At 57.1% G+C, this 24607-nt stretch overlaps 1 protein-coding gene across 1 annotated transcript; it reads right to left on the bottom strand.

Annotated features, from left to right (window-relative positions):
• Positions 1-2143: 2143 nt before the first annotated feature.
• Positions 2144-3040, bottom strand: LOC138515419 (ribosome-binding protein 1-like). Its single transcript, XM_069630265.1, has one exon. The coding sequence runs from the start codon at positions 3038-3040 to the stop codon at positions 2144-2146; it is 897 nt and encodes a 298-aa protein (XP_069486366.1).
• Positions 3041-24607: the final 21567 nt, after the last annotated feature.

Here is a 24607-nt window from a genome sequence, read left to right as displayed (position 1 = left end):
CATCCACTGGCACTGCCCTCTGTGTCCGTCCCTCTACTGGCACTGCCCTCTGTTTCCGTCGCCCCACTGGCACTGCCCTCTGTTTCCGTCCCTCCACTGGCACTGCCCTCTTTTTCCGTCGCTCCACTGGCACCGCCCTCTGTTTCCTTCCCTCTACTGGCACTGCCCTCTGTTTCTGTCCCTCCACTGGCAGGCCCTCTGTTTCCATCCCTCCACTGGTACCGCCCTGTTTTCTGTCCCTCCACTGGCGCAGCTCTCTGTTTCTGTCCTACCACTGGCACCACCCTCTCTTTCCTTCCATCCACTGTCACCGCCCTCTGTTTCTGTCCCTCCACTGGCACCGCCCTCTGTTTCCATCGCTCCACTGGCACTGCCCTCTGTTTCTGCCCCTCCACTGGAACCACCCTCTGTTTCTGCCCCTCCACTGGCGCCACCCTCTGTTTCTGTACCTCCACTGGCACTGCCCTCTGTTTCCTTTCCTCCACTGGCACTGACCTCTGTTTCAGTCCCTCCACTGGCACTGCCCTCTGCTTCTGCCCCTCCACTATCACCGCCCTCTGCTTCCGTCCCTCCACTGGCATCATCCTCTGTTTCTGTCCCTCCACTGGCTCCGCCCTCTGTTTCCGTCGCTCCACTGGCACCGCCCTTTGTTCCCTTCCCGCAACTGGCACCGCCCTCTATTTCCGTCCTTCCACTGGTGCCGCCCTCCGTTTTCTTCCATCCACTGGCACCACCCTCTGTTTCCGTCCCTCCACTAGCACCGCCCTCTGTTTCTGTCCCTCCACTGGCACTGCCCTCTTTTTCCGTCGCTCCACTGGCACCGCCCTCTGTTTCCTTCCCTTTACTGGCACTGCCCTCTGTTTCTGTCTCTCCACTGACAGGCCCTCTGTTTCCATCCCTCCACTGGTACCGCCCTCTGTTTCCGTCCCTCCACTGGCACTGCCCTCTGTTTCCGTCGCTCCACTGGCACCGCCCTCTGTTTCTTTCCCTCCACTGGCACTGCCCTCTTTTTCCGTCGCTCCACTGGCACTGTCCTCTGTTTCCTTCCCTCTACTGGCAGTGTCCTCTGTTTCTGTCCCTCCACTGGCAGGCCCTCTGTTTCCATCAGTCCACTGGTACCGCCCTGTTTTCCATTCCTCCACTGGCGCTGCCCTCTGTTTCTGTCCTTCCACTGGCACCGCCCTCGCTTTCCTTCCATCCACTGGCACCGCCCTCTGTTTCCGTCCCTCCACTGGCACTGCCCTCTGTTTCCGTTGCTCCACTGGCACCGCCCTTTGTTTCTGTCCCTCAACTGACACCACCCTCTGTTTACGTCCCTCCGCTGGCACTGTCCTCTGTTTCCTTCCCTCTACTGGCACTGCCCTCTGTTTCCATCCCTCCGCTGGTACCTCCCTGTTCCCGTCCCTCCGCTGGCACCGCACTCTGTATCCTTCCATCCACTGGCACCGCCCTCAGTTGCCGTCCCTCTGCTGGCACTGCCCTCTGTTTCCGTCCCTCCGCTGGCACTGCCCTCTGTTTCTGCCCCTCCACTGGCACCACCCTCTGTTTCTGCCCCTCCAGTGCCACCGCCCTCTCTTTCCGTCCCTCCACTGGCTCCGCCCTCTGTTTCTGTCCCGCAACTGGCACTGCCCTCTGTTTCCGTCCTTCCACTGCCACTGCCCTCTGTTTCTGCCCCTCCACTGGAACCACCCTCTGTTTCTGCCCCTCCACTGGCGCCACCCTCTGTTTCCTTCCCTCCATTGGCACCGCCCTCTGTTTCCTTCCATCCACTGGCACCGCCCACTGTTTCCGTCCCTCCACTGGCACCGCCCTCTGTTTCCGTCCCTCCACTGGCACTGCCCTCTTTTTCTGTCGCTCCACTGGCTCCACCCTCTGTTTCCTTCCCTCTACTGGCACCACCCTCTGTTTCCATCCCTCCACTGGCAAGCCCTCTGTTTCCATCCCTCCAATGGTACCGCCCTGTTTCTGCCCCTCCATTGGCGCTGCCCTCTGTTTCTGTCCTTCCACTGGCCCCACCCTCTCTTTCCTTCCATCCACTGGCACCGTCCTCTGTTTCTGACCCTCTACTGGCACTGACCTCTGTTTCCGTCGCTCCACTGGCACCGCCCTTTGTTTCTGTCCCTCAATTGGCACCACCCTCTGTTTACGTCCATCCGCTGGAACTGCCCTGTGTTTCCTTCCCTCTACTGGCACCGTCCTCTGTTTCCGTCACCCCACTGGCACCACCTTCTGTTTCCATCCCGCCACTGGCACCGCCCTGTCTTTCTGTCCCTCCGCTGGTACCTCCCTGTTTCCGTCCCTCCGCAAGCACCGCCCTCTGTTTCCGTCCCTCCACTGAAACCACCCCCTGTTTCCGTCCAACCACTGACACCGCCGTCTGTTGCCTTCCCTCCACTGGCACCACCCTCTGTTTCCTTCCCTCCACAGTCACTGCCCTTTGTTTCTGTCCTTCCACTGGCACCGTCCCCTGTTTCTGCCCCTCCACTAGCACCACCCTCTCTTTCCGTCCCTCCACTGGCACCGCTCTCTGTTTCTGCCCCTCCACTGGCACTGTTTCCTTCCCTCCACTGGCACTGCCCTCTGCTTCTGCTCCTCCACTAGCACCGCCCTCTGCTTCCGTCCCTCCACTGGCATCACCCTCTGTTTCTGTCCCGCCACTGGCTTCTCCCTCTGTTTCCGTTGCTCCACTGGCACCGCCCTCTGTTTCCTTCCCGCAACTGGCACCGCCCTCTGTTTCCATCCTTCCACTGGTGCCGCCCTCCGTTTCCTTCCATCCACTGGCACCGCCCTCTGCTTCCGTCCCTCCACTGGCATCACCCTCTGTTTCTGTCCCGCCACTGGCTCCGCCCTCTGTTTCATTTGCTCCACTGGCACCGCCCTCCGTTTCCTTCCCGCAACTGGCACCGCCCTCTGTTTCCGTCCTTCCACTGGTGCCGCCCTCTGTTTCCTTCCATCCCGTGGCACTGCCCTCTGTTTCCTTCCCTCTACTGGCACTGCCCTCTGTTTCCATCCCGCCACTGGCACTCCCCTCTGTTTCCATCCCTCCGCTGGTACCTCCCTGTTTCCGTCCCTCCGCTGGCACCGAAATCTGTTTCCTTCCATCCACTGTCACCGCCCTCAGTTTCCGTCCCTCCGCTGGCAATGCCCTCTGTTTCCGTCCCTCCGCTGGTACTGCCCTCTGTTTCTGTCCCTCCACTGGCACCGCCCTCTGTTTCTGTCCCTCCAGTGCCACCGCCCTCTCTTTCCGTCCCTCCACTGGCACCGCCCTTTGTTTCCTTCCCTCTACTGGCACTGCCCTCTGTTTCCACCCCGCCACTGGCACTGCCCTCTGTTTCCATCCCTCTGCTGGTACCTCCCTGTTTCCGTCCCGCCGCTGGCACTGCACTCTGTTTCCTTCCATCCACTGGCACCGCCCTCAGTTTCTGTCCCTCCGCTGGCACTGCCCTCTGTATCCGTCCCTCCGCTCTGCACTGCCCTCTGTTTCTGTCCCTCCACTGGCACCGCCCTCTGTTTCTGTCCCTCCAGTGCCACCGCCCTGTTTTCCATCCCTCCAATGGCACTGCCCTCTGTTTCCGTCCCTCCGCTGGCACTGCCCTCTGTTTCTGTCCCTCCACTGGCACCGCCCTCTGTTTCTGTCCCTCCAGTGCCACCGCCCTGTTTTCCATCCCTCCACTGGCACTGCCTTCTGTTTCCTTTCATCCACTGGCACTGCCCTCTGTTTCCACACCGCCACTGGCACTGCCCTCTGTTTCCATCCCTCTGCTGGTACCTCCCTGTTTCCGTCCCGCCGCTGGCACTGCACTCTGTTTCCTTCCATCCACTGGCACCGCTCTCGTTTCCGTCCCTTCGCTGGCACTGCCCTCTGTTTCCATCCCTCCACTGGCACTGCCCTCTGTTTCTGTCCCTCCACTGGCACCGCCCTCTGTTTCTGTCCCTCCAGTGCCACCGCCCTGTTTTCCATCCCTCCACTGGCGCTGCCCTCTGTTTCCTTCCATCCACTGGCACCGCCCTCAGTTTCCATCCCTCCGCTGGCACTGCCCTCTGTTTCCGTCCCTCCGCTGGCACTGCCCTCTGTTTCTGTCCCTCCACTGGCACCGCCCTCTGTTTCTGTCCCTCCAGTGCCACCGCCCTCTCTTTCCGTCCCTCCACTGGCACCGCCCTCTGTTTCCTTCCCTCTACTGGCACTGCCCTCTGTTTCCACCCCGCCACTGGCACTGCCCTGTTTCCATCCCTCTGCTGGTACCTTCGTGTTTCCGTCCCGCCGCTGGCACTGCACTCTGTTTCCTTCCATCCACTGGCACCGCCCTCAGTTTCCATCCCTCCGCTGGCACTGCCCTCTGTTTCCTTCCATCCACTGGCACTGCCCTCTGTTTCTGTCCCTCCACTGGCACCGCCCTCTGTTTCTGTCCCTCCAGTGCCACCGCCCTGTTTTCCATCCCTCCACTGGTACCGCCCTCTCTTTCCTTCCATCCACTGGCACCACCCTCTGTTTACATCCCTCCGCTGGCACTGCCCTCTGTTTCCTTCCCTCTACTGGCACTGCCCTCTGTTTCCATCCCACCACTGGCACCGCCCTCTGTTTCCATCCCTCCGCTGGTACCTCCCTGTTTCTGTCCCTCCGCTGGCACCGCACTCTGTTTCCTTCCATCCCCAGGCACCGCCCTCAGTTTCTGCCCCTCCGCTGGCACTGCCCGCTGTTTCCATCCCTCCGCTGGCACTGCCCTCTTTTTCTGTCCCTCCACTGGCACCGCCCTCTGTTTCTGTCCCTCCAGTGCCACCGCCCTGTTTTCCATCCCTCCGCTGGCACTGCCCTCTGTTTCCGTCCCTCCGCTGGCACTGCCCTCTGTTTCTGTCCCTCCACTGGCACCGCATTGTGTTTCTTTCCCTCCAGTGCCACCGCCCTGTTTTCCATCCCTCTACTGGCACCGCCCTCTGTTTCCTTCCATCCCCTGGCACCGCCCTCAGTTTCCGTCCCTCTGCTGGCACTGCCCTCTGTTTCCGTCCCTCTGCTGGCACTGCCCTCTGTTTCTGTCCCTCCACTGGCACTGCCCTCTGTTTCTGTCCCTCCAGTGCCACCGCCCTGTTTTCCATCCCTCTACTGGCACCGCCCTCTCTTTCCTTCCATCCACTGGCACCGCCCTCTGTTTCCGTCCCTCCACTGGCACTGCCCTCTGTTTCCGTCTCTCCGCTGGCACTGCCCTCTGTTTCTGTCCCTCCAGTGCCACCGCCCTGTTTTCCATCCCTCCGCTGGCACCGCCCTCTGTTTCCTTCCATCCCCTGGCACCGTCCTCAGTTTCCGTCCCTCCGCTGGCTCTTCCCTCTGTTTCCGTCCCTCTGCTGGCGCCGCCCTCTGTTTCTGTCCCTCCAGTGCCAGCGCCCTGTTTTCCATCCCTCTGCTGGCACTGCACTCTGTTTCCTTCCATCCCCTGGCACCGCCCTCAGTTTCCGTCCCTCCGCTGGCACTGCCCTCTGTTTCTGTCCCTCCACTGGCACCGCCCTCTGTTTCTGTCCCTCCAGTGCCACCGCCCTGTTTTCCATCCCTCTACTGGCACCGCCCTCTCTTTCCTTCCATCCGCTGGCACCGCCCTCAGTTTCTGTCCCTCCGCTGGCACTGCCCTCTGTTTCTGTCCCTCCGCTGGCACTGCCTTCTGTTTCTGTCCCTCCAATGGCACCGCCCTCTGTTTCTGTCCCTCCAGTGCCACCGCCCTCTCTTTCCGTCCCTCCACTGGCACCGCCCTCTGTTTCCTTCCCTCTACTGGCACTGCCCTCTGTTTCCACCCCGCCACTGGCACTGCCCTCTGTTTCCATCCCTCTGCTGGTACCTCCCTGTTTCTGTCCCTCCAGTGCCACTGCCCTCTCTTTCCGTCCCTCCACTGGCACTGCCCTCTGTTTCTGTCCCTCCACTGGCACCGCCCTCTGTTTCTGTCCCTCCAGTGCCACCGCCCTGTTTTCCTTCCATCCGCTGGCACCGCCCTCAGTTTCTGTCCCTCCGCTGGCACTGCCCTCTGTTTCTGTCCCTCCGCTGGCACTGAACTCTGTTTCTGTCCCTCCACTGGCACCACCCTCTGTTTCTGTCCCTCCAGTGCCACCGCCCTGTTTTCCATCCCTCCACTGGCGCTGCCCTCTGTTTCTGTCCTTCTACTGGCACTGCCCTCTGTTTCCATCGCTCCACTGGCACCGCCCTTTGTTTCTGTCCCTCAACTGGCACCACCCTCTGTTTACGTAGCTCCGCTGGCACTGCCCTCTGTTTCCTTTCCTCTACTGGCACTGCCCTCTGTTTCCATCCTCCACTGGCACCGCCCTCTGTTTCCATCCCTCCGCTGGTACCTCCCTGTTTCTGTCCCTTCCCTGGCACCGCACTCTGTTTCCTTCCATCCCCTGGCACCGCCCTCAGTTTCCGTCCCTCCGCTGGCACTGCCCTCTATTTCCGTCCCTCTGCTGGCACTGCCCTCTGTTTCTGTCCCTCCACTGGCACCGCCCTCTGTTTCTGTCCCTCCATTGCCACCGCCCTGTTTTCCATCCCTCCGCTGGCACTGCACTCTGTTTCCTTCCATCCCCTGGCACCGCCCTCAGTTTCCGTCCCTCTGCTGGCACTGCCCTCTGTTTCCATCCCTCCGCTGGCACTGCCCTCTGTTTCTGTCCCTCCACTGGCACCGCCCTCTGTTTCTGTCCCTCCAGTGCCACCGCCTTGTTTTCCATCCCTCTACTGGCACCGCCCTCTCTTTCCTTCCATCCACTGGCACCGCCCTCTGTTTCCGTCCCTCCACTGGCACTGCCCTCTGTTTCCGTCGCTCCATTGGCACCGCCCTTTGTTTCTGTACCTCAACTGGCACCACCCTCTGTTTACGTCCCTCCGCTGGCACTGCCCTCTCTTCCTTCCCTCTACTGGCACTGCCCTCTGTTTCCATCCCGCCACTGGCACCGCCCTCTGTTTCCATCCCTCCGCTGGTACCTCCCTGTTTCCGTCCCTCCGCTGGCACTGCACTCTGTTTCCTTCCATCCACTGGCACCGCCCTCAGTTTCCATCCCTCTGCTGGCACTGCCCTCTGTTTCCGTCCCTCTGCTGGCAATGCCCTCTGTTTCTGCCCCTCCACTGGCACCACCCTCTGTTTCTGCCCCTCCAGTGCCACCGCCCTCTCTGTCCGTCCCTCCACTGGCACGGCCCTCTATTTCTGTCCCGCCACTGGCACCACCCTCTGTTTCCGTCCCGCCACTGGCACTGCCCTCTGTTTCCTTCCCTCTACTGGCACTGCCCTCTGTTTCCACCCCGCCACTGGCACTGCCCTGTTTCCATCCCTCTGCTGGTACCTTCCTGTTTCCGTCCCGCCGCTGGCACTGCACTCTGTTTCCTTCCATCCACTGGCACCGCCCTCAGTTTCCATCCCTCCGCTGGCACTGCCCTCTGTTTCCTTCCATCCACTGGCACTGCCCTCTGTTTCTGTCGATCCACTGGCACCGCCCTCTGTTTCTGTCCCTCCAGTGCCACCGCCCTGTTTTCCATCCCTCCACTGGTACCGCCCTCTCTTTCCTTCCATCCACTGGCACCGCCCTCTGTTTCCGTCCCTCCACTGGCACTGCCCTCTTTTTCCATCGCTCCACTGGCACCGCCCTTTTTTTCTGTCCCTCAACTGGCACCACCCTCTGTTTACATCCCTCCGCTGGCACTGCCCTCTGTTTCCTTCCCTCTACTGGCACTGCCCTCTGTTTCCATCCCACCACTGGCACCGCCCTCTGTTTCCATCCCTCCGCTGGTACCTCCCTGTTTCTGTCCCTCCGCTGACACCGCACTCTGTTTCCTTCCATCCCCAGGCACCGCCCTCAGTTTCTGTCCCTCCGCTGGCACTGCCCGCTGTTTCCATCCCTCCGCTGGCACTGCCCTCTGTTTCTGTCCCTCCACTGGCACCGCCCTCTGTTTCTGTCCCTCCAGTGCCACCGCCCTGTTTTCCATCCCTCCGCTGGCACTGCCCTCTGTTTCCGTCCCTCCGCTGGCACTGCCCTCTGTTTCTGTCCCTCCACTGGCACCGCATTCTGTTTCTTTCCCTCCAGTGCCACCGCCCTGTTTTCCATCCCTCTACTGGCACCGCCCTCTCTTTCCTTCCATCCACTGGCACCGCCCTCTCTTTCCGTCCCTCCACTGGCACTGCCCTCTGTTTCCGTCCCTCCGCTGGCACTGCCCTCTGTTTCTGTCCCTCCACTGGCACCGCCCTCTGTTTCTGTCCCTCCAGTGCCACCGCCCTGTTTTCCATCCCTCCGCTGGCACCGCACTCTGTTTCCTTCCATCCCCTGGCACCGCCCTCAGTTTCCGTCCCTCTGCTGGCACTGCCCTCTGTTTCCGTCCCTCTGCTGGCACTGCCCTCTGTTTCTGTCCCTCCACTGGCACAGCCCTCTGTTTCTGTCCCTCCAGTGCCACCGCCCTGTTTTCCATCCCTCTACTGGCACCGCCCTCTCTTTCCTTCCATCCACTGCACTCTGTTGCACTGCACTCCCTCCACTGGCACCGCCCTCTGTTTCCTTCCCTCTACTGGCACTGCCCTCTGTTTCCACCCTGCCACTGGCACTGCCCTCTGTTTCCATCCCTCTGCTGGTACCTCCCTGTTTCTGTCCCTCCAGTGCCACTGCCCTCTCTTTCCGTCCCTCCACTGGCACTGCCCTCTGTTTCTGTCCCTCCACTGGCACCGCCCTCTGTTTCTGTCCCTCCAGTGCCACCGCCCTGTTTTCCATCCCTCTACTGGCACCGCCCTCTCTTTCCTTCCATCCGCTGGCACCGCCCTCAGTTTCTGTCCCTCCGCTGGCACTGCCCTCTGTTTCTGTCCCTCCGCTGGCACTGCCCTCTGTTTCTGTCCCTCCACTGGCACCGCCCTCTGTTTCTGTCCCTCCAGTGCCACCGCCCTGTTTTCCATCCCTCCACTGGCGTTACCCTCTATTTCTGTCCTTCTACTGGCACTGCACTCTGTTTCCATCGCTCCACTGGCACCGCCCTTTGTTTCTGTCCCTCAACTGGCACCACCCTCTGTTTACGTAGCTCCGCTGGCACTGCCCTCTGTTTCCTTTCCTCTACTGGCACTGCCCTCTGTTTCATCCCGCCACTGGCACCGCCCTCTGTTTCCATCCCTCCGCTGGTACCTCCCTGTTTCTGTCCCTTCCCTGGCACCGCACTCTGTTTCCTTCCATCCCCTGGCACCGCCCTCAGTTTCCGTCCCTCCGCTGGCACTGCCCTCTATTTCCGTCCCTCTGCTGGCACTGCCCTCTGTTTCTGTCCCTCCACTGGCACCGCCCTCTGTTTCTGTCCCTCCATTGCCACCGCCCTGTTTTCCATCCCTCCGCTGGCACTGCACTCTGTTTCCTTCCATCCCCTGGCACCGCCCTCAGTTTCCGTCCCTCCGCTGGCACTGCCCTCTGTTTCCATCCCTCCGCTGGCACTGCCCTCTGTTTCTGTCCCTCCATTGGCACCGCCCTCTGTTTCTGTCCCTCCAGTGCCACCGCCCTGTTTTCCATCCCTCTACTGGCACCGCCCTCTCTTTCCTTCCATCCACTGGCACAGCCCTCTGTTTCCGTCCCTCCACTGGCACTGCCCTCTGTTTCCGTCGCTCCACAGGCACCGCCCTTTGTTTCTGTCCCTCAACTGGCACCACCCTCTGTTTACGTCCCTCCGCTGGCACTGCCCTCTGTTTCCTTCCCTCTACTGGCAATGCCCTCCCTTTCCATCCCACCACTGGCACCGCCCTCTGTTTCCATCCCTCCGCTGGTACCTCCGTGTTTCTGTCCCTCCGCTGGCACCGCACTCTGTTTCCTTCCATCCCCAGGCACCGCCCTCAGTTTCTGTCCCTCCGCTGGCACTGCCCGCTGTTTCCATCCCTCCGCTGGCACTGCCCTCTGTTTCTGTCCCTCCACTGGCACCGCCCTCTGTTTCTGTCCCTCCAGTGCCACTGCCCTGTTTTCCATCCCTCCGCTGGCACTGCCCTCTGTTTCCGTCCCTCCGCTGGCACTGCCCTCTGTTTCTGTCCCTCCACTGGCACCGCATTCTGTTTCTTTCCCTCCAGTGCCACCGCCCTGTTTTCCATCCCTCTACTGGCACCGCCCTCTCTTTCCTTCCATCCACTGGCACCGCCCTCTTTTTCCGTCCCTCCACTGGCACTGCCCTCTGTTTCCGTCCCTCCGCTGGCACTGCCCTCTGTTTCTGTCCCTCCACTGGCACCGCCCTCTGTTTCTGTCCCTCCAGTGCCACCGCCCTGTTTTCCATCCCTCCGCTGGCACCGCACTCTGTTTCCTTCCATCCCCTGGCACCGCCCTCAGTTTCCGTCCCTCTGCTGGCACTGCCCTCTGTTTCTGTCCCTCCACTGGCACTGCCCTCTGTTTCTGTCCCTCCAGTGCCACCGCCCTGTTTTCCATCCCTCTACTGGCACCGCCCTCTCTTTCCTTCCATCCCCTGGCACCGCCCTCAGTTTCCGTCCCTCCGCTGGCACTGCCCTCTGTTTCCATCCCTCCGCTGGCACTGCCCTCTGTTTCTGTCCCTCCATTGGCACCGCCCTCTGTTTCTGTCCCTCCAGTGCCACCGCCCTGTTTTCCATCCCTCTACTGGCACCGCCCTCTTTTTCCGTCCCTCCACTGGCACTGCCCTCTGTTTCCGTCCCTCCGCTGGCACTGCCCTCTGTTTCTGTCCCTCCACTGGCACCGCCCTCTGTTTCTGTCCCTCCAGTGCCACCGCCCTGTTTTCCATCCCTCCGCTGGCACTGCACTCTGTTTCCTTCCATCCCCTGGCACCGCCCTCAGTTTCCGTCCCTCCGCTGGCACTGCCCTCTGTTTCCATCCCTCCGCTGGCACTGCCCTCTGTTTCTGTCCCTCCATTGGCACCGCCCTCTGTTTCTGTCCCTCCAGTGCCACCGCCCTGTTTTCCATCCCTCTACTGGCACCGCCCTCTCTTTCCTTCCATCCACTGGCACAGCCCTCTGTTTCCGTCCCTCCACTGGCACTGCCCTCTGTTTCCGTCGCTCCACAGGCCCCGCCCTTTGTTTCTGTCCCTCAACTGGCACCACCCTCTGTTTACGTCCCTCCGCTGGCACTGCCCTCTGTTTCCTTCCCTCTACTGGCAATGCCCTCTGTTTCCATCCCACCACTGGCACCGCCCTCTGTTTCCATCCCTCCGCTGGTACCTCCGTGTTTCTGTCCCTCCGCTGGCACCGCACTCTGTTTCCTTCCATCCCCAGGCACCGCCCTCAGTTTCTGTCCCTCCGCTGGCACTGCCCGCTGTTTCCATCCCTCCGCTGGCACTGCCCTCTGTTTCTGTCCCTCCACTGGCACCGCCCTCTGTTTCTGTCCCTCCAGTGCCACTGCCCTGTTTTTCATCCCTCCGCTGGCACTGCCCTCTGTTTCCGTCCCTCCGCTGGCACTGCCCTCTGTTTCTGTCCCGCCACTGGCACCGCATTCTGTTTCTTTCCCTCCAGTGCCACCGCCCTGTTTTCCATCCCTCTACTGGCACCGCCCTCTCTTTCCTTCCATCCACTGGCACCGCCCTCTTTTTCCGTCCCTCCACTGGCACTGCCCTCTGTTTCCGTCCCTCCGCTGGCACTGCCCTCTGTTTCTGTCCCTCCACTGGCACCGCCCTCTGTTTCTGTCCCTCCAGTGCCACCGCCCTGTTTTCCATCCCTCCGCTGGCACCGCACTCTGTTTCCTTCCATCCCCTGGCACCGCCCTCAGTTTCCGTCCCTCTGCTGGCACTGCCCTCTGTTTCCGTCCCTCTGCTGGCACTGCCCTCTGTTTCTGTCCCTCCACTGGCACTGCCCTCTGTTTCTGTCCCTCCAGTGCCACCGCCCTGTTTTCCATCCCTCTACTGGCACCGCCCTCTCTTTCCTTCCATCCCCTGGCACCGCCCTCAGTTTCCGTCCCTCCGCTGGCACTGCCCTCTGTTTCCATCCCTCCGCTGGCACTGCCCTCTGTTTCTGTCCCTCCATTGGCACCGCCCTCTGTTTCTGTCCCTCCAGTGCCACCGCCCTGTTTTCCATCCCTCTACTGGCACCGCCCTCTTTTTCCGTCCCTCCACTGGCACTGCCCTCTGTTTCCTTCCCTCCGCTGGCACTGCCCTCTGTTTCTGTCCCTCCACTGGCACCGCCCTCTGTTTCTGTCCCTCCAGTGCCACCGCCCTGTTTTCCATCCCTCCGCTGGCACACCACTCTGTTTCCTTCCATCCCCTGGCACCGCCCTCAGTTTCCGTCCCTCTGCTGGCACTGCCCTCTGTTTCCGTCCCTCTGCTGGCACTGCCCTCTGTTTCTGTCCCTCCACTGGCACTGCCCTCTGTTTCTGTCCCTCCAGTGCCACCGCCCTGTTTTCCATCCCTCTACTGGCACCACCCTCTCTTTCCTTCCATCCACTGGCACCGCCCTCTCTTTCCGTCCCTCCACTGGCACTGCCCTTTGTTTCCGTCGCTCCACTGGCACCGCCCTTTGTTTCTGTCCCTCAACTGGCACCACCCTCTGTTTACGTCCCTCCGCTGGGACTGCCCTCTGTTTACTTCCCTCTACTGGCACTGCCCTCTGTTTCCATCCCACCACTGGCACTGCCCTCTGTTTCCATCCCTCCGCTGGTACCTCCCTGTTTCTGTCCCTCCGCTGGCACCGCACTCTGTTTCCTTCCATCCCCAGGCACCGCCCTCAGTTTCTGTCCCTCCGCTGGCACTGCCCTCTGTTTCTGTCCCTCCACTGGCACCGCCCTCTGTTTCTGTCCCTCCAGTGCCACTGCCCTGTTTTCCATCCCTCCGCTGGCACTGCCCTCTGTTTCCATCCCTCCGCTGGCACTGCCCTCTGTTTCTGTCCCTCCACTGGCACCGCATTCTGTTTCTTTCCCTCCAGTGCCACCGCCCTGTTTTCCATCCCTCTACTGGCACCGCCCTCTCTTTCCTTCCATCCACTGGCACCGCCCTCTTTTTCCGTCCCTCCACTGGCACTGCCCTCTGTTTCCGTCCCTCTGCTGGCACTGCCCTCTGTTTCTGTCCCTCCACTGGCACCGCCCTCTGTTTCTGTCCCTCCAGTGCCACCGCCCTGTTTTCCATCCCTCCGCTGGCACCGCACTCTGTTTCCTTCCATCCCCTGGCACCGCCCTCAGTTTCCGTCCCTCTGCTGGCACTGCCCTCTGTTTCCGTCCCTCTGCTGGCACTGCCCTCTGTTTCTGTCCCTCCACTGGCACTGTCCTCTGTTTCTGTCCCTCCAGTGCCACCGCCCTGTTTTCCATCCCTCTACTGGCACCGCCCTCTCTTTCCTTCCATCCACTGGCACCGCCCTCTGTTTCCGTCCCTCCACTGGCACTGCCCTCTGTTTCCGTCTCTCCGCTGGCACTGCCCTCTGTTTCTGTCCCTCCACTGGCACCGCCCTCTGTTTCTGTCCCTCCAGTGCCACCGCCCTGTTTTCCATCCCTCCGCTGGAACCGCCCTCTGTTTCCTTCCATCCCCTGGCACCGTCCTCAGTTTCCGTCCCTCCGCTGGCTCTGCCCTCTGTTTCCGTCCCTCTGCTGGAACCGCCCTCTGTTTCTGTCCCTCCAGTGCCACCGCCCTGTTTTCCATCCCTCCGCTGGCACCGCACTCTGTTTCCTTCCATCCCCTGGCACCGCCCTCAGTTTCCGTCCCTCTGCTGGCACTGCCCTCTGTTTCCGTCCCTCTGCTGGCACTGCCCTCTGTTTCTGTCCCTCCACTGGCACTGCCCTCTGTTTCTGTCCCTCCAGTGCCACCGCCCTGTTTTCCATCCCTCTACTGGCACCGCCCTCTCTTTCCTTCCATCCACTGGCACCGCCCTCTGTTTCCGTCCCTCCACTGGCACTGCCCTCTGTTTCCGTCTCTCCGCTGGCACTGCCCTCTGTTTCTGTCCCTCCACTGGCACCGCCCTCTGTTTCTGTCCCTCCAGTGCCACCGCCCTGTTTTCCATCCCTCCGCTGGCACCGCCCTCTGTTTCCTTCCATCCCCTGGCACCGTCCTCAGTTTCCGTCCCTCCGCTGGCTCTGCCCTCTGTTTCCGTCCCTCTGCTGGCACCGCCCTCTGTTTCTGTCCCTCCAGTGCCAGCGCCCTGTTTTCCATCCCTCTGCTGGCACTGCACTCTGTTTCCTTCCATCCCCTGGCACCGCCCTCAGTTTCCGTCCCTCCGCTGGCACTGCCCTCTGTTTCCGTCCCTCCGCTGGCACTGCCCTCTGTTTCTGTCCCTCCACTGGCACCGCCCTCTGTTTCTGTCCCTCCAGTGCCACCGCCCTGTTTTCCATCCCTCTACTGGCACCGCCCTCTCTTTCCTTCCATCCGCTGGCACCGCCCTCAGTTTCTGTCCCTCCGCTGGCACTGCCCTCTGTTTCTGTCCCTCCGCTGGCACTGCCTTCTGTTTCTGTCCCTCCAATGGCACCGCCCTCTGTTTCTGTCCCTCCAGTGCCACCGCCCTCTCTTTCCGTCCCTCCACTGGCACCGCCCTCTGTTTCCTTCCCTCTACTGGCACTGCCCTCTGTTTCCACCCTGCCACTGGCACTGCCCTCTGTTTCCATCCCTCTGCTGGTACCTCCCTGTTTCTGTCCCTCCAGTGCCACTGCCCTCTCTTTCCGTCCCTCCACTGGCACTGCCCTCTATTTCTGTCCCTCCACTGGCACCGCCCTCTGTTTCTGTCCCTCCAGTGCCACCGCCCTGTTTTCCATCCCTCTACTGGCACCGCCCTCTCTTTCCTTCCATCCGCTGGCGCCGCCCTCAGTTTCTGTCCCTCCGCTGGCACTGCCCTCTGTTTCTGTCCCTCCGCTGGCACTGCCCTCTGTTTCTGTCCCTCCACTGGCACCGCCCTCTGTTTCTGTCCCTCCAGTGCCACCGCCCTGTTTTCCATCCCTCCACTGGCGCTGCCCTCTGTTTCTGTCCTTCTACTGGCACTGCCCTCTGTTTCCATCGCTCCACTGGCACCGCCCTTTGTTTCTGTCCCTCAACTGGCACCACCCTCTGTTTACGTAGCTCCGCTGGCACTGCCCTCTGTTTCCTTTCCTCTACTGGCACTGCCCTCTGTTTCCATCCAGCCACTGGCACCGCCCTCTGTTTCCATCCCTCCTTTGGTACCTCCATGTTTCTGTCCCTTCCCTGGCACCGCACTCTGTTTCCTTCCATCCCCTGGCACCGCCCTCAGTTTCCATCCCTCCGCTGGCACTGCCCTCTATTTCCGTCCCTCTGCTGGCACTGCCCTCTGTTTCTGTCCCTCCACTGGCACCGCCCTCTGTTTCTGTCCCTCCATTGCCACCGCCCTGTTTTCCATCCCTACGCTGGCACTGCACTCTGTTTCCTTCCATCCCCTGGCACCGCCCTCAGTTTCCGTCCCTCCGCTGGCACCACCCTCTGTTTACGTCCCTCCGCTGGCTCTGCCCTCTGTTCCTTCCCTCTACTGGCACTGCCCTCTGTTTCCATCCCGCCACTGGCACCGCCCTCTGTTTCCATCCCTCCGCTGGTACCTCCCTGTTTCCGTCCCTCCGCTGGCACTGCACTCTGTTTCCTTCCATCCACTGGCACCGCCCTCAGTTTCCATCCCTCTGCTGGCACTGCCCTCTGTTTCCGTCCCTCTGCTGGCAATGCCCTCTGTTTCTGCCCCTCCACTGGCACCACCCTCTGTTTCTGCCCCTCCAGTGCCACCGCCCTCTCTGTCTGTCCCTCCACTGGCACCGCCCTCTATTTCTGTCCCACCACTGGCACCACCCTCTGTTTCCGTCCCGCCACTGGCACTGCCCTCTGTTTCCGTCCTTCCACTGGCACCGCCCCCTGTTTCTTCCCCTCCACTGGAACCACCCTCTGTTTCTGCCCCTCCACTGGCGCCACCCTCTGTTTCCTTCCCTCCATTGGCACCGCCCTCTGTTTCCTTCCATCCACTGGCACCGCCCTCTGTTTCCGTCCCTCCACTGGCACCACCCTCTGTTTCCATCCCTCCACTGGCACGCCCTCTGTTTCCATCCCTCCACTGGTACCGCCCTGTTTCCGCCCCTCCACTGGTACCGCCCTGTTTCCGCCCCTCCACTGGCGCTGCCCTCTGTTTCTGTCCTTCCACTGGAACCACCCTCTCTTTCCTTCCATCCACTGGCACCATCATCTGTTTCTGACCCTCTACTGGCACTGACCTCTGTTTCCGTCGCTCCACTGGCACTGCCCTTTGTTTCTGTCCCTCAATTGGCACCACCCTCTGTTTACGTCCCTCCGCTGGCACTGCCCTCTGTTTCTGTCCTTCCACTGGCACCGCCCCCTGTTTCTTCCCCTCCACTGGAACCACCCTCTGTTTCTGCCCCTCCACTGGCGCCACCCTCTGTTTCCTTCCCTCCATTGGCACCGCCCTCTGTTTCCTTCCATCCACTGGCACCGCCCTCTGTTTCCGTCCCTCCACTGGCACCACCCTCTGTTTCCATCCCTCCACTGGCACGCCCTCTGTTTCCATCCCTCCACTGGTACCGCCCTGTTTCCGCCCCTCCACTGGTACCGCCCTGTTTCCGCCCCTCCACTGGCGCTGCCCTCTGTTTCTGTCCTTCCACTGGCACCACCCTCTCTTTCCTTCCATCCACTGGCACCGTCATCTGTTTCTGACCCTCTACTGGCACTGACCTCTGTTTCCGTCGCTCCACTGGCACTGCCCTTTGTTTCTGTCCCTCAATTGGCACCACCCTCTGTTTACGTCCCTCCGCTGGCACTGCCCTCTGTTTCCGTCCCTCTACTGGCACCGCCCTCTGTTTCCGTCACTCCACTGGCACCGCCCTCTGTTTCCATCCCGTCACTGGCACCGCCCTGTGTTTCCGTCCCTCCGCTGGTATCTCCCTGTTTCCGTCCCTCTGCTAGCACCGCCCTCTGTTTCCGTCCCTCCACTGAAACCACCCCCTGTTTCCGTCCAACCACTGACACCGCCGTCTGTTGCCTTCCCTCCACTGGCACCACCCTCTGTTTCCTTCCCTCCACAGTCACTGCCCTCTGTTTCTGTCCCTCCACTGGCACCGTCCTCTGTTTCTGCCCCTCCACTAGCACCACCCTCTCTTTCCGTCCCTCCACTGGCACCGCTCTCTGTTTCTGCCCCTCCACTGGCACTGCCCTCTGTTTCCTTCCCTCCACTTGCACTGCCCTCTGCTTCTGCCCCTCCACTAGCACCGCCCTCTGCTTCCGTCCCTCCACCGGCATCATCCTCTGTTTCTGTCCCTCCACTGGCTGCGCCCTCTGTTTCTGTCGCTCCACTGGCACCGCCCTCTATTTCCTTCCCGCAACTGGCACCGCCCTCTGTTTCCGTCCTTCCACTGGTGCCGCCTTCCGTTTCCTTCCATCCACTGGCACCGCCCTCTGTTTCTGTCCCTCCACTGGCACTGCCCTCTGGTTCTGTCGCTCCACTGGCACTGCCCTTTCTTTCTGTCCCTCAACTGGCACCGCCCTCTGTTTACGTCCCACCGCTGGCACTGCCCTCTATTTCCTTCCCTCTACTGGCACTGCCCTCTGTTTCCATCCCGACACTGGCACTGCCCTCTGTTTCCATCCCTCCGCTGGTACCTCCCTGTTTTCGTCCCTCCGCTGGCACCGCACTCTGTTTCCTTCCATCCACTGGCACCGCCCTCAGTTTCCGTCCCTCCGCTGGCACTGCCCTCTGTTTCCGTCCCTCCGCTGGCACTGCCCTCTGTATCTGTCCCTCCACTGGCACCGTCCTCTGTTTCTGTCCCTCCAGTGCCACCGCCCTCTCTTTCCGTCCCTCCACTGGCACTGCCCACTGTTTCTGTCCCGCCACTGGCACCACCCTCCGTTTCTGTCCCGCCACTGGCACTGCCCTCTGTTTCCATCCTTCCACTGGCACCGCCCGCTGTTTCTGCCGCTCCACTGGAACCACCCTCTGTTTCTGCCCCTCCACTGGTGCCACCCTCTGTTTCCTTCCCTCCACTGGCACCGCCCTCTGTTTCCGTGCCTCTACTGGCACCGCCCTCTGTTTCCGTCTCTCCACTGGCACCTCCCTCTGTTTCTGACCCTCTACTGGCAACGCCCTCTGTTTCTGTCCCTCCACTGGCACCGGCCCCTGTTTCCGTCCCGCCACTGGCACCGCCCTCTGTTTTTGCCTCTCCACTGGCACTGCCCTCTGTTTTCCGTCCCTCCACTGGCTACGCCCTCTGTTTTTCGTCCCGCCACTGGCCCCCTCTTCTCAGCCTGTATTGCCCCAGTACAGCCTAGGTTTTTAGATAGCTCTTCTCATCCTGTACTGCCCCTGTACAGCCTAGGTTGGTAGATAGTGGTTTTTTGTATGTTGCTAAGCTAACACCACGCTTGGAACAAATAGTCCACATCCATAGTATTCTGTTTGGTAACAATTAAAGTCCACACATTGGAATCAAAATGTTGTTTTCTTTATATTCTTGTCGTGCAGAACAACAATGGTATAGCCGACACGTGTTTCGACCTCTGCGGTCGTTCTCAAGGACTTATCCTATGATTTAATCTTCAATATCTCAACTTCTGCTCATTATTTCAGTCATGGCACGACATCTCTTCTATTACAGTCAGGAGTGTTTTACCAACCCTTAAAACACTCCTGACTGTAATAGAAGAGATGTCGTGCCATGACTGAAATAATGAGCAGAAGTTGAGATATTGAAGATTAAATCATAGGATAAGTCCTTGAGAACGACTGCAGAGGTCGAAACACGTGTCGGCTATGCCATTGTTGTTCTGCACGACAAGAATATAAAGAAAACAACACTTTGATTCCAATGTGTGGACTTTAATGGTTACCAAATAGAATACTATGGATGTGGACTTTTAGTTCCAAGCGCAGTGATAGCTTTGGAACATACAAAAAACCATTGTCATTATAGGATGAATCTTTTGTGGAGGATTCTCAGGTTGTGAGACTCCCGCAGCTGGATGCTTTACATTTGCTAATTATAATAATCCAGGCCGGCTGAATAGCGTACGGGACCAAGTTTCTATCCACTACAAGTCAATTAGTAGGTTGGTAGATAGCTCTGATCGGTCTGTACTGGCCAGTACAGCCTTGGTTGGTAAATAGCTCTTCTCAGCCTGTACTGCCCAAGTACATCCTAGGCTGGTAAATAGCTCTTCTCAGCCTGTACTGCCCCGGTACAGACTAGGATGGTAAATAGCTCTCTCGGCCTGTACTGCCCCGGTACACCCTAGGCTGGTAAATAGCTCTTCCCGGTCTGTACTGCCCCGGTACAGCCTAGGTTGGTAAATAGCTCTGATCAGCATGTACTGCCCTGGTACAGCCTAGGCTAGTAAACAGCTCTTCTCAGCCTGTAGTGCCCCGGTAAAGCCTAAGCAGGTTAATAGCCTTTCTAGGCCTGTACTGCCCCTCTACAGCCTAGGCTGGTAAATAGCTCTTCTCAGACTGCACTGCCCCGGTACAGCCTAGGCTGGTTAATAGCGCTTCTCAGCCTGTACTGTCCCGGTACAGCCTAGGCTGGTAAATAGCTCTTCTCAGCCTCTACTGACCCGGTATAGTTTAGGCTGGTAAATAGCTCTTCTCAGCCTGTACTGCCCCGGTACAGCCTAGGATGGTAAAAAGCTCTTCTCAGCCTGTACTGCCCCGGTACAGCCTAGGCTGGTAAATAGCTCTTATCAGCATGTACTGCCCTGGTACAGCCTAGGCTGGTAAATAGCTCTTCTCAGTCTGTACTGCCCCGGTACAGCCTAGGCTGGTAAATAGCTCTTTTCAGCCTGCACTGCCCCAGTACAGCCTAGGCTAGTAAACAGCTATTCTCAGCCTGTAGTGCCCCGGTACAGCCTAGGCTGGTTAATAGCTTTTCTAGGCCTGTACTGCCTCGGTACAGCCTAGAGTGTAAATAGCTCTTCTCAGCCTGTACTGCCCCGGTATAGCCTAGGCTGGTAAATAGCTCTTCTCAGCCTGTACTGCCCTGGTACAGCCTAGGCTGGTTAATAACTCTTCTCAGCCTGTACTGCCCCGGTACAGCCTAGGCTGGTAAATAGCTCTTCTCAGCCTGTACTACCCCGGTACAGCCTAGGCTGGTAAAAAGCTCTTCTCAGCCTGTACTGCCCCAGTACAGCCCAGGCTGGTAAATAGCTCTGATCAGCCTGTACTGCCCCGGTACAGCCTAGGCTGGCAAATAGCTCTGATCAGCCTGTACTGCCCCGGTACAGCCTACGCTGGTAAAAAGCGCGGAGTCCGGTGCAGAGTCCAGTCTGCCTCCAGTCCTCTGTTGTTACCTGTGGTGTGAGGAGCTGCACTACGTGGTCAGTCCTGTTTCTATTGCGACTAACTTCCACTTCAAAAATCTCCCCAGAGTGCGGAGCGCGGCGCGGAGTCCGGTGCAGAGTCCAGTCTGCCTCCAGTCCGCTGTACACCGCCGCGCACCGCTGCAGAAGTTGAAGAAGCAGAAGAAAAAAACGTGTCTAGTAGCCGTCCTCTGGTAAGAACCAACATGGTAATGATAACTTGACACGAGACCACAAACTCGTTTAAGAACGTTGAGCGCTCGTAGCCGTGGGGAATTGTCTGTAAACATTGAGCCCACAGCGGCGCCAGTAACAAAGGCACAAATCGAGCTGCTGCCTTCCCTCCCCTCCTCTCCGCCGTCCTCCCTCTCTCCCTCCTCTTCCCCCCCTTCTTCCACAACTCCTACCCACTGTTCCCTTTCCCTCCCGTCCTTTCCTTCTCCTTTTCCTGCCCCAGTTCCGGCTCGAAAAGCCGACAGCTCGTTAAAAATGAGGACAGCAAATACAGACGGCGAAGACAACACAGCTCCCAATGCCTTACCAGCTGTTGAGACAGCTAACCACCCGACCGAAAACTGCTTGCCTAACACAGCAAATCCAGCCTTGATAAAGGCAGCATGCAAAGAGCCAATATGTACAGCTCTAATCAAACACGATGGACCCGACTCCAAAGCTGCAACTGTGCTGGATAATGAACGCTTGCTAGCACTAAATGGGAGAGCAGAGGCCTCTATAAATGCTGTGAACGATCTTCGAAAAGAGGCAGAACAAAATCTGTCGCCTCTACCAATCGACGTGCACATGGTTAATTAAATTTACCAAATGGAATAGGCGACCACACAAACTTTACATTTGTTCCGCCACTAACTACTGACAATACAATTTCCAGGCTGTACATTGAGTGCCCTAACTTAAATCCATCTATGGAAATACAGATGCCAGTAAAAGAAATGGGCAGAGGGCGACCAGAAACTTCTCGCATGCCACAAAATGAAGCTGCAAGAAACGTCAATTGCAATCAAAAGGCTCTACCTGCAAATGATGAAGCAATTACAGCGGTAGCCGCAACTAGAAGTGCGGTGGCTGTCTCTAAGGCTGTTCCTAATGCCACCACGGCAGAGTCGAGTCGCCTCTCACACAACCCAGTATCCCATCAGCTTTTGTCGACTCAAGCTCAGAAGCATAGCCTTCGAGTTGACCTGGCAGGGCGAGAAGCACGGCTCACAGAACGTCTCACAGCCGACTATCAAATGGTGAAAGAGAAACTGATCAACAGCTTTACAAATGCCTCATCTAGTATGACTGCAAAAGAAAAAATACCTTCTAACCTTGCTAATAGTCTGCAGCAGTCAAGGAACGACACCTTTAAAGCTTGCACTAGTACACCCTTCCAAAAAGAAGTCCATCTTCAGTCAGACATGATAGCAAATATCAACTCAAAATCAGTAAGGGATCATTCTAGTACTCTTCATCATCAACGAAATAAAACAGCAACTTACCAGCATGCTACAAACGAAAGTAGAGTAAGCCAACTAGAAGAGCCGTCCAGTCAAGACATAAATTCAGACACAGTTAATAAAGAAAATGTATCAGTGGCAGCCGGTATACAGATCCACAACAACGTACTAGCAGCTACATCATTAGCTTTGATACCATTTACTAAGCTATATGAAACCTTAAGTGAAACATCAAAAGATCAAAACGTATTGCTGCAAAATCTGGTAACCAAAGTGGCGACTCTCCAAGAAACCAATGCTTACCTTATGGCAAGAGTCGATCGCGAAGCCGAGATTTCCTTCCAATGGCAAAACCGGCTAGGCGACCTTGCCATGAGAGACCGCACTGACAAAACTGATCTAATGGAAGCGATCTTAGAAACACTGAAATGGGTCCGACATGCCGATGCAGCGAGATCCGTGGCCGTCGGAAATGATCAAGACAGAAGACACTTACAGAAAGCAAGATGTGGAAGTGAAAACCCAATAACAAACCTAACACAAAACATTTTGGCACCCCGTGGAAAGACTAAAACTAAGAAAAGTATCGTCCAAAATACCAACGACGGCCCCTCCAAAACTAGTGAGATAGATAGAGTGCCCTCCACAACACTCGACCCAACGGCCGCTCTCTCTGTTCAAGACCATGATGAAGGCGCAATTGCGTCCGCAAATCAAGTACCTAATTGCAACTCAGCACCAACTAAAAACCTACTCAGTACAGTCCCACTGGTCGAACAGCAAAACACCCATGGTGTAGTTCCCATAATAGGGAAGCTCAACACTTTTGGAATTTTCATGGGGCCTGCAAAGACGCTTGAATTTTCACAACAATCAAAACCTTGTGAAAAGGTAACAAAAGTATTGTTTTCCAAACAGAATCTAAGAAAGAGAAAATTTAATGTGAGCAAAAACCGATCTAAAACTAAACAGTTTGGAAGAAATCTTTCCACCCCTCAAAAGCTTAGTCTTTTTTCTCGCTGTCCACAAAACACTCAATTGGACAGCATTGCGTCAGTGACATCAGCTAAATCAGTGTCAAGCGCAATTGCTAATCCAACGATGGTGGAAAAACCGAATCCAAACAAAAGAAGACGTCTGGAATCCGGATCGGGGGCAGATAGAAATGACTTAAGTGTTACCGACCTATGTGACCTCTCAATATATTCAGTTGAATCCGATGAAACAACGTCGCCCACACAAGATCTAGACAACTCACACCCTAGCGTGATGAGCCTTTGTCCAGCTGCGAAAAAATCACAGCAAGAAAAAACAAAAAAAGATCAATTTCCAAATGTAAAAGCGACGCGCTCTACTCAAAGTCGCTCTTCTGGTCCCGACTCAAGTCAAAATGAGAAGAATAAAAGGATATCTGACCGAAAGATAAAGGCAAGCACGACAACGCTAAATCCAAAGATGAGGGCTGCACAGTGGCGAAAACAAAATCTAACTAAATTAAAAGAACCATCAAATGCACCGCAGACCAAACATCATAATCATTGGAAGGTCAGGCTTGAGAACATCTTTTCTGATGACAATGAGGTAAATTTAAATCGCAAAAATGTGATGTGTCTTCTACATAATTTCCCCACACTAAGAGCGATAAACTCAAATGACATTGCAATCGTCGAATACATCGATGAAGACTCATTAGACAAAGTCTATTTACACATCAACTCTCAAGCCATAGAAAATACACTAATCTCCGCCAAAGATGAACTGATGTTGTATGGCTTTGATTTAACTTCAGAGGCCAAAAAAACTAAAAACTGTCCTGAAAAAAGACCTACTGAAGATCGCGAGTCTGCACATGAACAAAGACGAGAAGCTCTCAGGAAACGATTCAACGTAAATGAAAGAGCAGAAAATGAAAGACACTCACAACCTTCTACACAAAAAGCTTCCTCAAATTACATTTCACAAAACAAAACCCAAAAAACCTAGCTATTGGAAACCACTAGAGATGACACAAATGTATTAATATCATGGAATACCATAGGCTTCCGACATTTGTTTCAGAACTTTGAGATCTCCCTGGAAAACAATCTTGCTGTCTGTTTACAGGAGACGTGGCTGCGGGAGGTACCATTAAGAGATGGATACTCTATGTTGCATAATCCCGCAGGGAAAAATCAACTCGGGCGCCCTTTCTCAGGTCTGCTGACCATGATAAACAATGCAAATGGTTGGGAGATTTTGCAGTCTTTCTCCCCAAATGTATTTGTTCAAGGAACAATACTGCAAAACAAACTGGGCGCTGGTGCAAAATCAAATCACCTGCTCCTACTCAATACATATTGGAATACAACGATGATCTCTTCTCGTCGATTCATACAGTCAATAACAAAAATCATTGATGATAGCATGGAAAGCTACATCAATTTAAATGTGATCCTATGTGGAGACTGAAATTTCTCCTGGTTCGAAGATGGCAAGATCCTCACAAAGCATAAACACCAAACCAATGTAACTGGTAGAGGCTACCAATTCCAACAAGCATTGATCACCAGAAACTGTATGATGTTGAATGGTCAAACAAGAGGAGACATTCCTCCAAATCACACGTGGCACCGGGACGGGTGCAAAAAAATAATTGATTACATCTGGGCCTCTAAAACGATGTGTCATGATATCAAACATCTGAAGATTTTGGATTCGACACTCAGCGACCATAATCCGCTACAATTAACTTGGAAAGCGCTACCAAAAACAGCGATGAGTAAATGTACTCAGTCGATGGAAGTAAATCAAAGAGGCAACAGACTCAAAATAAATAGTCGACAAATTGAGAGTCTAACTGAAAATATGTCTTCAAAAACTGTTGCTGCGAAGGACAAATTAAATTATACGGCACTGCTGGCACAGTTCCAAACCAAGTACAATCATGGAACCAATTGCAACTATATAAAGAAATATGAATTTAGTGCTT

This window comes from Ambystoma mexicanum, chromosome 6q, assembly GCF_040938575.1.
Source record: "Ambystoma mexicanum isolate Mex_15411 chromosome 6q, UKY_AmexF1_1, whole genome shotgun sequence".
Taxonomy (NCBI): Eukaryota; Metazoa; Chordata; class Amphibia; order Caudata; family Ambystomatidae; genus Ambystoma; species Ambystoma mexicanum.
This window is presented reverse-complemented; position numbering and strand designations above follow the sequence as displayed.

Excerpts from the sequence above, each read along its gene's own strand:
- LOC138515419 (XM_069630265.1), bottom strand. The coding sequence starts at position 3,040 with ATGGAAACAGAGGGGAGTGCCAGTGGCGGGATGGAAACAGAGGGCAGT.